Consider the following 13,517-nt stretch of genomic DNA (forward strand, 5'->3'; position numbering starts at 1 on the left):
GGCATCGCACTCCCGAAACCTTGTTTACTTGGCTAAAGTCAAGGCCAGCGTAACACCCCTGCTCCCAACATCACCCTCCTCGTCTCAAATGTCCCCTCTCTTCAGGGGCTCTGGACTCATTGCTGTTAACGTTAAGAAGTAAACTGAGGCCTCCCTGGTGGCACACCGCACTATGAAGCAATGCGCAGCCTCTGCATCATGAGTTCGATTCCTGGCCAGCCAAGGAGCTACCCACATGGCGCAGCAGACCTCTCCTGTCTCGCCCGCTGCTCCCCTCAGCAGTGTATTTCGGTCAGTCTGCGTGTTCATTTCCCAGCTCTGTCTCTGGTGAATCCTTTCACCCCCCGCACCTCTGGCCTGCACCCCATTTCTTGTATGCATAAAAAAATAAATCTTTTAAAAAAATTAAGAAGCTAACTGAGGCTCAGAGAGGTCAATGAACCTTACTGAGGTCACATACACAGTGACAGGGGATCTATGAAGGGGTCAGTTCCCCCGGACTTTCATGTACTGCCTCTTGGGGCTGCTCACTCTGACAGAGAGACCTCTGTGAACATCAGATCATTTTTCCTGAAGCCTGTGACATTGCTGTGCCCCTCCTCATGCCTGTGTGACCCCTTGGTAACTACAGGTAGTGAGGGTGCTGTCACCTGACTAGTTACCCAGCAGCTTAGGAGAATCAGGAGAGCTGGGTTTGTGTTTTCTCTCTGGGCCCCCTCTCCTGTGCCCCCCCCCGCCTCTCCGCGGGGGGAGAAACCCCTCCTCCGCAGCTAAGTTCTCTCTGGTCATTCAATGGATATTGTTGGTGGGCAGAATGAGGGGCACCCCGAGGACCCCCAAACCCGCCTGCTCTGAGTGGGTTCCGCCATCAGCCACGTAGAGACAGACCTGGGCGCAGCGGCGAGACCGCCCCCCCCCCCCCCCCCCCCCGGCACCCCGACCGGGCCCTGGAGGCCCGAGGCGCGCCCCACACCTGAGGCCCCTTCCGGTGAGAGGCGCGGGCGCGGGCAGGAGCCCAGGCGGGCCTGGACGGAAAAGCAAAAGCCAAGTCAGGGCGCAGGCGGCCCCTCCCCGTGCCTTCCCTGCCCCCCCCCCCCCCCCCCCGCCCTCCCAGGTGCCTTCCCCGCCCCCCCCAGTCCCTACCAGGTGCCCTTCCCCGCCCCCCAGGCGCCTTCCCGGCCCCCCCCCCCCAGGTGCCCTTCCCGGCCCCCGGCCCTCCAGGTGCCTTCCCCGCCCCCAGGCCATCCTGCAGGTCCGAGGCCTCGTGGGGGACGGGTGGGGGGGGGGGCTGCTGCTTCGCGCCTGCGCTCCTCGGGCCCCTCCAGTCTGCTCCGTCTTGTCCCTCTCTCGCCTCCCGCCCCGTCTGCAGCTTCTCGCCGCCCCGCGCCACCGTCCCCCGGGCGCGGCGAGGGGTCTCGAGCCTCCGCTGCCGACCAACTGGCCTCCCCGCCGAGACGTCGAGGGTGGGGGTGACGGTGCTGGAAGCCGGGCTCCTGAGGTGCCGCCCGCCCGGCCCTTCCCCGCGCGGTTCCCCCCCCCCCCCCCCGCCCCCCCGTCCCGGCTGCGGCCCCCCCAGCGCCTCTCCCTGGGGACCTGCGCGCCCGCAGCCTCGCACTTTGCACGCAGCCGCCGCAGCGCCTGGGGGTCCCTCTGCTCACCCGCGGGGCCCCGGGGCGCCCCTCGAACCAGAGGAGCAGGAAAGCGCGGGAGGGAGGCCCTGGGGTTCCTCGGCCGCTGCGGCGGGAGGTAAACTGAGGCGCCAGGGCGCCCTGGCGAGGAGCCGGCAGGAGGGGCGCCTGGTCCTGCCTGCGGGGTGGACAGTTTGCGCCGACGGGACGGGCCGTCGGGCCCGATGTCCCTGGAGCGGCTGACCCCGAGCGCGCGGCCTCGCTCTCCCGGGGCGCCCCGCACAGCCCGGCGAGCGCCCAGCAAGAAAACCCCGGCTTTCCATAGACCGGCCGGGCCAGGCTGGCATCCGGGGGGAGCCCAGAGGGAGGGCGAGCGAATCCCCAGGCCCCAGCGACAGACGTGAGGCCTCCTGAAGACTAATTAAAATTTCATGTCAAAACCACTGAAATGCAAGAGCAATAAAAACATTTGATTTTTTTCTCTTACTCGAGGTATAGCCTGGAGACTCCTGGCTCCAGCCTGCGACCCGCTTTAGAAATGATCGTCTTGGGGGATTATCTCAGGGATGCTGAATAATTTACTTTTAAATTCCATCACGGTTGCTTTCTGTTTTCATAACCTTGACTCTAATGTGTCTCCTGTCACCACCACATAGTTTTAGCAAATGAAGGCTCTGGAGGAAAGACACGGTTGCAAACTCATGCTATGCGGGAGAAAATCAGACCCCCCAGGGCTGATGCTGGCAGGGGCCTGGCGCGCAAGAAGAAAGCACTGAGCTGGGCCCTGATTCCGGCTCTCCGTGGGCTGGGAGCCCGGGAGCCCCTCTCGGGCCCTGGAAAGGCAGCCTGGGCAGAGGACGTGTTCTGTCTGGCTCACTGCTGGGTCCTCACAGCCCAGCCTGGTGCTTGTGAATAATAGGTGCTCAATAAATCACTTTTTCCTTTAATAAGTATAGAAACAGAGCACATTTCTGGAAAGTCTGCTTTGGAGCTGTAAGGACTTGAGACTCTGTATATTTTATTTTTGTGTAAAAGAACTGGGGTGTAGGCCAGAGCTGTGGGGGTTGAGAGGATTCACCAGAGACAGAGTGGGGAGCAGAACAGGCAGACTGACTGAAACACACAGCTGAGGGGAGCAGCGGGCGAGACAGGAGAGGTCTGCCGTGCCATGTGGGTAGCTCCCTGGCCGGGGACTGAACTCAGGCCGTAGTGGTGACAGTGCTGAGACTTAACCCCTATGCCACCCGGGAGACCCTGGCCTGGGTTCTCCATGTGCTCTCTGGGGAGCATCCAGGAGGCTCGGGACCGTTACCAGGAACGCAGACTTGCAGCCTCCACCTGAGCTATTCAGGCAGCATCTGTGACAGGGTGGCTTGGTGTGTGAACGCCTGGGGCGTGCTGCTGCCGATGTCACCAGGCGCCCTTATCCTTGCCTGCCTGTCACTGTGGGGAGCCGGAAGGTGTGTGGGCACCGGGGTGGTGACTCCAGCGAGTCCGAGGCGTGGTCACTGACGGTCACACTTGACTGAGCCTCTCAGCGTCTCCGCGCCCCCACGTTCTTATCTGTTAACTGGCGTCATCAGTGTCCCCCGCCAAAGACCAGCAGGAATTCAGTGCAGTGGAGCAAAGTTGATGTAGTGGCTGGAACTCCGAGCTGGGAGCGGCCTTGAGGTCAGAAAGAAGATGCTCGCAGTGGCCGGTGGAGGATCTCAACTGGCGTCAGGGCTCTGGGCTGGGTGCTGTCCGCGAGCGGGAGCAGCTCTCCTCTGCCTGGTGAGACTAGGGTGTGGCTGCCAAAGTCTGCTCCGGAGGCCTTAAATGATGTATCTCTGCACCTGAAACTAAAGTATAAACTGTACTTTATGTAGCTTGTAATAGACTTTATTATACAATGAGATGGAACTAGTGTAACAGCTTCTACCCCTTGGTGGTGACAAGGACCAAGGGTCTTGTCTCCGCAAATGGCGGAGACACAGTCCCTCAGAGGGGCGTCGGAGGCCACGCGCCGGCCGGCCCGGGCTGGTCTTGTTCTGCGTGTGTCTGACGCGCGTCAGGGTGGTCTTGCTCTCGTCTTGCTCCCTGTGGTCAGAGCGGCCTCGTCTGAAGTTGGGGTCCATGAACTTGCCTGTTTGCAACATGTGATGTGAAATATATTAATCAAGTCCTTTTTTGGGGGGGGAGGGCGGGGGGGGGCACCAAGCCTTACACTCCTGGCTCTGTTTTGCTCTCACGTCATGGCTCAGTTCAGACCACGCACATTTCACATGCCCCAGGCTCGGGGGACGCGTCGAGGCCGAACTCCTGTTTTGGCAAGTAGAGCCTTAGTTGTTCCGGAGACGAGGGGGGGGGGATGGGGGGGATGGGGGGGCGCCGTAGGGGGACTGCACCCGCTGGCCCCACTCCCCCAGGTCTCCTTCTGCTCCCCAAGCAAGCCGGGCGGGCCGCGGGGCCCGTGCTGTGCCTCCAGCACTGTCCGGTGGCTCCACCTGCAGGGGGGTTCCGAGGCGCCTGCCCCAGGCCTTTCGGGCGACTGTGGCCCTCACTGTCCCACCCGTTCCCGCCCCCGCCCTGCCGAGCACGCTGTTGCCCTCAGTTTACAACTAATGAAATTATTTGCAAATTTAATATATACTTGAGGTATACTGGGGTAAGCACACATTTCAGTCGAACAACTCCGTACGGTTTTACATGGAAATGGAAAACATCTGACAGCTCAGAGGCTCCTGCCAGCTCCTGCCCCGGAGGCCCTCCCCTCCCTGCTGAGGTGCCTGCAGGTTTCTGTTCCGACCTGGCGTCGTGGATCAGCTGTGCCGACTCTTACACTTCATGTTAATAACTGTATTTTTTTAGGATTTATTTTATTTATGCATACAGAGCTGGGGTACAGGCCAGAGTGTGTGTAGGGGGTGAGAGACAGAGTGGGGAGCAGAACAGGCAGATCCACTGAAATACACTGCTGAGGGGAGCAGCGGGCGAGACGGGAGAGGTCTGCTGTGCCATGTGGGTAGCTCCCTGGCTGGGGATCGAATTCATGCCACAGTAGCTGCCAGCAGCTTCATAGTGCTGAGACTTAACCCCTTGTGCCACCAGGGAGGCCAATAACTGTGTATTCTTAAATAAAAGTTTTTTAAGCTGGAAAATATTTTCAGTTACAGGGAGATTGTATTAGTACAAAGAAAATCCACGTGACTTGTACCCAGAGTAGCCTATTGTCAACGCTTTGGCCCCATTTGCACTGTCTATCTGACTAGCTATCGTCTATCCTTCATCTGTCCTTTCACAGAAATCTCTCCAGAATACCTGAGAGTAAGTTACATCCTCCAATGGCTATTTCTGTGCTTCGGTGTGCAATTCCTAAAAGGACGAACCTCTCTTACGTACCCACAGTGGGGTCATCAGTTTCAGTGACAACACGCCATACTCTGATCGCTCACGCTCCAGTTTACCCGGTCGCCCTTTGTGGCCCGTCCCCTCTGGCACAGGGTCGGGCCGGGCAGAGCATCTGGTTGTCCTGCCGCGTCAGTGCCTGCGCCTGGCTCCCACGCTCGGTCTCTTTGGGTCTCGTGTGGCGTTTGCCCTTCCAAGAGTCAGCCGTCTGTGGGGTGACGCCTTAAGACCGTGCAAATATTCTGCTCCCCGTCAAGATCTGCTCCCCCTCCTCGCTTAATACCCACTGATGACCCTCCCCTGAACCAGCCTTACCCTCTGCACTGAACATGCCGATGGCCCAACTCCAGCTCCTCTGCCCGGGCCCGCAGCACCCCTGCAGGTCACGGCCCTCCCTGCTCGGGCGCTCGCAGCTACCATGGGCGTGGACTCACACTCCTGTGTTTTCACATCATGGCAGATGAAAACTTCTCAAAAACATCTATTTTTTAGAAATCTACAAACACAACAGTGAACACTGACAGTAACAAACTTTGCAGACTTCAAAGCGAAGACTGACAGCTTGTTTCATGCGCGGCTTTGAGTCCAGATGGCTCTTTCTAAGGCAACCTAAGGCCGCACCTCAGCATCCGCGGCTGTCTGGTGGCTCCTGATCGAGGGGTCAGACGCCAGTGTGGGGTGCCCTTCAAGGATGCTCGTGAAGCCCAGGTGTATGCGGAGGGAGGCACCAAGCCAGGAGCCCCGCTTTCATGCAAGCGTCCTCTCCTAACCCTCACTTCCTCTGCGGGTGGCGTCCCCTCGTAGCACAGCAGCAGCTGAGCGCAGCTGGCATGGCTCTGTGGAAGGGGGGCACCGCACCCTCCTCGGGAGCACCAGGGCTCGGGGTGAGGTGAAGACCCCACGCGAGGTTTCTGCCGTCGGCAGGAGGAAGACAGGCGGGCAGCCAGCAGTTCTCCTGCCAGCCCGGCCTCCTCATTCGAACACAGCGACTTAGCGAAGGCGCTTTCTGGGGGTGCTCACGAAAGCCATTGATTTCGCTCCTCCTGACAGCCCGGTTAACAGTGCGTCTCTGTGAGGAGGCTTGTGACGGAGCACTTAGGGCCTCAAACACAGCGAATCTGATGCAGTTAAAACTTGATGGTTATCTTATCCCTTCTTGTTAAAGACAACAAACTCTCCGCAGGCCCTGGTGCCTCTTGGAGGCCCCCACGCAGTCTGCTCGAGGGGAGAAAGATCACAGCCGTCACTTTCTCTTTTCTAGTCAAGGGCCGAGAAGGAACAATTACGCTCCTCCCAGGCCAAGAAGAGTCTCTGGCCGGCTGAGTTAGAATCATTTATTTGCTTTTATAGCGCTTGGAATTGCATTCATTGAGATTAATTTGGCTCGTCTAACTTGAGCGGCCACCTCGTTAATTTAAAGAGAATGAAAAACAACGCGCAACGTGGGCTGCTGTAAATTCTTTGGGAACAACGGTTAAAAGCAGAAAAGCCAACGATGAAATGGAGGCTGGCAGCCCTGCCTCCCCGGCCCCTGGCTGTTTTCTGGAGAGGACGATGATACTTTAATGGGGTCCTCTCATTTCAAGGGCGCCCCGGCAGTCGCTGGGGGCAGAGTCTGGGCGGCAGTCGTTATTTGTCTCGTAGGGCATGCTTTGAGAGGCCGCTGACATTTCTGGCACTGAGGACCCACTTGGTCTGGCAGGAGCGAAGACAGGAAGCTGGCAGATGAGGCCTGACGGCACACACTGCATTAAAACTGGAAACTGCAGGGAAAATGTCGGCTCTTACGCTATTCAACTTTATGGAAAGTTCCTGGAGTGCAGTGGAAAGTTTACCCATCATGAGTTAACTCAGCCTAGAAAATACTTATTCCCATGTGAGACCAGGCGGGCATTCGGGGCCACGGGTTGCAGGGCGCCTGGGAATGCTGGCCCAGGGGGGCCTCGCAGCTGGTGAGCGCGTCTGCGTCGTATGTGGGGTCAGCAGTTCAGCAGAAACAGGGACCAGCAACACGCCCCCCCTTGCTGACGCCCTCCACGCTGAGGCTGTTTATATAACCAAGCCAAGCTGAACACAGCCGTCCTCCTGCACAGGTCCACAAGATGGGGGAACTTCCACAGCCGCGCCCTTGAGGCAGATCAGGCGGGGACGCGCACATTTAGAGTCACGCACACACAAGGGCCAGCGTCAGCCCAGGAAGAGCTGGCCACGAAGGAGCTGCAAGCTGGGCCGCTCTGCCGGGCGCACACAAGACGTCCCGGCACCGTATTCTTTCTTCTGATTATAACTTTATATTCTCCCAGCAACAGTTATTCCTTTGTTTTGCAAGGTAACAGCTGCTTCCCATTGCTTTATCAGCAAACGTCATGCATCCCTGAAATCTTTTGTTTAAATGCAGCGAATGGGGAATTAAGGTGCACAGTATTCCCCACTGCACGTCAGAAGTCCGAATCCCAAAGCTCAACGGACCCTCCTGCGAGAAGGGGGGCTCTTAGGTTCTGGTTGTTCCCAAATGTGTATTTTCACGTCAGTCTTGAATCAGCTTTCAAGTTACATTCTAAGCCTGACTGAGATGTTAAAAGCAGGGTTGAGCTGAATTCCTTGTCATGCTGAATCTTTCCCTTCATAACCGTGATCGTCCTTTCCAGCAGTTCCTCGGAGAGGTTTCTCTCACCAATGTGAGACCTGAGCTTTCTTGTTGGGCTTTTCCCCAGGTAATACTCTTTACAACACTGCCTTTGTGAATGCTAGCCACTTCCCCCCATAAAACTTCCCAGTCTTGTGCCTAGTTTGTGTATTAACCTGGTTTTCAGTCATTTCCTTGAAGAGTCACTGGTTCTCATACTTGTCCTTGAGCTCCCAGGCAGGGCATGCTTGCTTTTTACAAATAATGAAATTTATTCTAATACTGCCTTACTTCTGTGTCAAGGAGTTCCCAAAATACTGTTCAACAGAAGTAAAGTAGATCCTGGTTTGCTCTTACAAGAAGGGTGAGTAAAATTTTTGCTTAAGATATCTTTAAGAAAGGTCAGGGATTTTCAGTTTGAGAAGTTGTTTTTAATCAAAAATGGTGTGACAAAACAGACTCCTGTTTAAAAGGATTCCTTTTGAGCAACTCGTGATTAAAGAGAAGTATGTGACAGATCTGGCACCCAGGAAGCTCGCAGCAACAGAGAGCACAGCAGCCTTCCCGCCACAGCCACTCGTGGTGGAATGTGAGCCTACACCGTAGGAGGTAAAATACTCTTGCACCTTTTTTATCAAATCCATCAGCTATCAGGAAGCCACCTGCAGACCCAATACTGTATAGCTAATATTAGTCCCTTGGGTCTGAGGAAATGCAGTAAAGGAAGCCTGTTTGTCCTTCTTACTTTGTCATAAGTAATCAGCAGTAAATTCCCTGTCAGGCCTTTAACTATAACATACATATTAGTTTAAAAATCTTATTTCTGTTCTCTTTATGGCACTAAAACAGAATGATTTATAGGAAATGGTTTCTTTTGTTGAGATAGGTTGCACCAGTCCCTATTATGGTTTGCCAGTTTTCCACAACCACCTCATTCACAGACAGGACAAATCTTTAATAAAAGTTAAATTTATAAACATCTGAAGATAACTTGGGAAACAGCTAGTAAAAAAACAAACACAAATTACAAAGATTTTGCTAGTATGCAAACTGCCAGTCGATTTACATTTGGCAAATCCAATTTACTTAACTGGTTTGTTACAATTCAATTAAGGTGTGGATGATACATTTACACCCTTGACAAAGATGACAAGTTGATACTTACTCACATTGTGAGTAAGAAAAATATAATTCCTGGTTATATTACTGATCTGGTTCATCAAAGCTCACAGAATGTCAGGAAAATGTAATAGAAGGCGCACTGGGTTGACACACATTTTCATCATACAAATCTTCCGGTAATTCCTCTTCATCCCCATCAGGAAAATATGTAGGGAATGGTAGATTTTTACAGAAATCCTTATGTGCAGGCAGTTTAGAATCTTTGATCTAGTGGGAAAAATCAAAAATTTTATTAGTGTTAGAATATCTAACTTTCTAGAGTGAATAACAAATGATATAATAAGGAACTCAATCTATTCTTTTCATTCCAAGATATTTAATTCAATGATAGAAATTGAGATAAATTAGTAATTTTATTCTTTTGGGGAAGATTTTATTTCTAAGTCGGATAAATTATATTCAATATCAATTATATGCATGTTTTCTTTTTTCCAGATGAAAGTGCTGACAAGCAATCTATACCTAACAGGTATCAGAATCCACTTTTTATCATAGATATTTTGAGCTGAGATTAAAAATTTTTTGCCTAGTATTTTTGTTAGTTTTGGTTATGTGCTCTTAGAATTAAGACTATCAATTTTTATTAAGGAAATTAGCTTACATTTGATAAATAACATCCTTACTGAGAAATTAAGGAGAGAATATTTAGCAAAAATAATAAACCTGTAAGTCTTTATAGTACTCCTGCTTATGCTTTATATTCTAGAAAGATTCTAATTGTATCCATAAATTAAACAAGGAATAGTACAAATATTGATATGATTTAAAATGTTGCCTTTTAAAAACATTGGAGTCTTTAAAGCTTCTGACTCATTAAACAGCCTTCATTCAGAGAGAAATAGGAAAAAATACATGTAATTATACAGAGTAAAAGAAGGCATAATCATTTTGGCAATAAGAAATGAATAATTTGGTTGGAAGAAGTACACAGCTGCTAGGAACAGCTAAGTATGGAAAAACTTATCTATTTTAATCTCTCTCATTAAAATTGTTCCAAGAAATTATCAGTAAATTGCCCAGAAGAAAATAAACTGTTGGAAAAAAAATTATTCACTAATGTTGGATTGAACTTAAACTTGGAAAAAATTTCACCAATTTAAACTGTCTGAGTTTAGAGTTGAAAATAAAAACCCAAGGAAATAAACCCGAAAACCAACAGTAATGAAAACTTTGTGCTAATTTAATAAATGTGAAATTTAGACAGATGACCTAGACAGCTAATTCTGTTACCTTTACATTTCTATTCATCTATTCTACCTGAAGAAAATTTCAGACAAAAGCACTGCCTGCATTATATTCTGGCTCTAAACGCGCCAGTACTGTAATTCATTGCTCTGAAACAAACTGACCTCTAACTCTCTCGTCAGGATAGCTCTGGAGCGCAGGGCTGGAAGTTTGGAGCCCGTCCTGAGCCACGGGGTGAGACTCGCCGGTAAGTACTTTGTGCATTTAATCCTACCCCTGGCTTTATTTCCCTGTCTTCACCAAGACTCCACCAACTCTCTACATCAATTTTTATCAGTATTTCTCAGCATTTCTGTATACTGGTAAACCTGTGAGGAAAGGTAGGAGTGGGGTAGGAAACACTCACACCCCCCCAGCAGACCTGAAAGTTACAAATTAAGATATAGGGATGCGCGCGAATAGTATTAACACACACTACGCAACAATTCTTCAGGCGCTCATCCACCTAGTGAAGCCAAAGAACAAAACATGTACATTTAAAGAAGTCAGTCTTCCCTAAGACTCTCAGTGCTGATGGCCCTGGATCTTGAAGAAGCAAAAGCTCCTGAGGGGGGTGGGTCTGCACCAGGCTGGCTCCCCAGGAGAAACTGCCTCCATGGGGAAGGGGAAACAGTGAAGTGAATGATTTCAAAAGATATACCAAACTTTCTGACATTTGAAAGACAATGTCAAATTTGTCCCAATCCATAGTGCTTGGGACAGATACCTGTTTAAGGTTACAAAAGGCAGGTAGCTATTTGTCACTTCTCAAGATGAATTACCAAGTAAGTTTTTTTTGAAATGTGAACTAGATGTGCTTCTGATATTACAGTTTCTAAAAACACATGGACTCCTATTTTGGAGCTGTCTTTGGTGTACCTTCTAAATGTCTTCAGGGATAGCCAGCCGTCATCCACTGACTTGATTTCCTGAAGGCAAATGTTTATTGAAGTTGGGGAAGGAAAATCAGTAATAGATGTTGCTGATTATATGCTAAGTATAAACCAGATGAGCGTATCACTGCACATGCTATAGATTTTCAAAATGGCTGACCTATTCCTTGCTGGTGCTGAGGTGACACTCGAAGTCACGGCAGTTTGGCGGCAGCGTTGAACCATGACCAGAGCAAAAATGGGAAGAAAGGAGGATCTAACATCTAAAGATTCATCTAGCCGGTAAGATTTTATCACGGAAAGTAATTTTTCTTTTTTCTCTTATTAAATATGTGACAACCTAATATGTGATAAATCTGGAGGTAGAGACAATGCAGTATGAAGACAAATTATGAGAAGCACAATGACGACCTGTTGTCTTCCACTGTCACTGTGTATACAACTAGGCCGCCTGGAGACTGTCTAAAAACTTGTAGAAACTCAAATGCATTTTTGCAAATTTTTTAAAAACAGAATAGTCAAAGGGAAGAAAGAGGATTTAACATAGAAACATTAAAACAAAAACTGTATTCTAGTAATACAACCTATTTTAAGAAATGAAAATACCTAGACTCATTCTGAAAAATCTGAGCTGTAAGTTTCAACCTATTTTTGTTATTACTGAAAAGGAAAAATTCTGGGAATAGCTGGAAGCACCTCTATCAGAAATCTCTTTCAGAATGGAAGACTCAAAATTTGAAAGTGACCTCTTTTAAGTATGTTGGCTTAACACCCAGGCAATTGTTTTAGTTGATGGGAATAAATTTGAGAGCATTAAGAATTTTTCTTCAAATCTATCCTGTATAACAGGCTTTATTTTTGAACATGAAAATGAATATACAGTACACTTTAAATGAAGACACTCAAAGGTGTAGTCAAAACAATGCTAGTAGTTATAACAATAAAAATATCTCCTTGAAATGCCTATACTTTTAAGTGCCGTTTTGGTTGACACTCATTTAATTTCTTTTCCTGTGTCAAAGTACTTTTAAAAAGCTAAAGTTTTTTTTGGAAGGACAGAAATGTTGTTTGGGCAATAGCTATCCAAATACCTTTTCTCTGTTTCTACAGACCCTTTACTTACCGGTACAACCCTTTTTGCAGGTTCTTGCCTTTACAGACATGGACTATAGAGGTCATGTTGCCCAATTTTTTCACTCAGGTGCTACTACAAAGCAGAAAAACTTAAATGGCTGTTTTTCATGTGTGCTCTTATTTTTCAAGTCACGTTTATGGGCCGAAGGAGAAATTTATGGTAAACATTCATGTATCTGAACATTAAAAAATAGTTGTACACACCTTTACTAAGCAATTTTTATGTCCAGGTACAGAGCCATTTACATAGATTATATTGTGTCTTGTATTCACTCTCCACACCTAAAGCAAGGAAGACATGAAATCAATTAAAAATTTGAGGATGTACTGCCATTAAAACAATGTTGCTAAAAGCGAGGCTTTAGCCTGTGAATTAATAATCATATCAGTACTTCAACATGTTGAAATTGAAAAAATTCTTATGTTAAAAAGAAAACACATTTATATAAATGACAAACCAGATATATCTTAAGTGCCAGAAAACTCTTTGAATTTGTCTGAAAGATGAAAACATGTCGATTAAACATCCTAGTGTTTAACTAGTCCTAAAAAGAGCGACTTTAGCACTTACTTTTAGTCCAAAGGCGGTCCTATCTATGTTTCCCGTTTGTCCAGGCATTTTAGTTCCGGGCCAGACTCTGGCAACATCCTAAAATGATAGCCAAAATAAGCACTTAAAGTACTCTGTTTCACACAGCACTGATCAAGCCAAAATACAAACTAAGACGGAATTATTAAAATGTTTTCCTCCATTCTACGAGGTCCCACTAAAAATTAGCTTTGACACATTTATTCTAGTAGATCTCCTTTCTAAGTTGAATTGGAAAAACTAAGAAAATGTAGGAGAAAAACTCAGTAACAAGAGTCAACTGAGCAAACACTGGTTGAGAAAAATAAAGGACATACATACACACCACCAAGGAAAACTCAGTGACTGGTATGTTTTCACTAATCTGTATTAACTGATTTAATGTTTACCTACACTACTGCTGATGGACAGACCTACTCCCCACCCTGGTGTTTGATGTTACCTTCCTTCACCAGAATGATTAAAGGACAGAGTTATCAGAATATTGAGCTTGTCCTGCTATGGTAGTCTGATTCACATAAATCAAACAGCTTCATGCAGTCTCTCTGCCTTTGGCTTCTTTCATAATGGATAATATTCAGATGTAGACATCTGAAGAAGCAAGTCTGAATTACATCTGAAATGGGAAAGCGTCTCATAACATGAATTCTTAGAATATAAACACTTTTTGCATCACTACTTTCACATTAATAGGCGAACCTCACAGCAGGAAATAGCACACCATGTATAATCTTCATACACAGCTTAAAAGTCAGTTCTGAGAATTATAAACCAAGGATTATTCTTATTCATTCTACAAATACATTTTGTGATAAATACCCTGCTTCACATAACATTACTAAAAAAGGATTAAC

The 13,517-nt window shown here is 48.5% G+C and overlaps 1 protein-coding gene across 1 annotated transcript in view; it reads right to left on the reverse strand.

Moving 5' to 3' along the window:
• Nucleotides 1-8,877: 8,877 nt before the first annotated feature.
• Nucleotides 8,878-13,517, reverse strand: part of MRPL3 (mitochondrial ribosomal protein L3) — a gene marked incomplete at its 3' end in the record, with an annotated part of 31,992 nt that continues 27,352 nt past the window's right edge. Inside the window, exons 8-10 of the mRNA XM_084247819.1 lie at nt 12,646-12,723; nt 12,279-12,356; nt 8,878-9,030 (exon numbers count right to left, since the gene is read on the reverse strand). Coding sequence (XP_084103945.1) covers nt 8,878-9,030; nt 12,279-12,356; nt 12,646-12,723 — 309 coding nt within the window. The remainder of the gene's footprint in view (nt 9,031-12,278; nt 12,357-12,645; nt 12,724-13,517) is intronic.

Source organism: Talpa europaea (assembly GCF_964194135.1).
Source record: "Talpa europaea genome assembly, chromosome: 11".
Classification (NCBI taxonomy): Eukaryota; Metazoa; Chordata; class Mammalia; order Eulipotyphla; family Talpidae; genus Talpa; species Talpa europaea.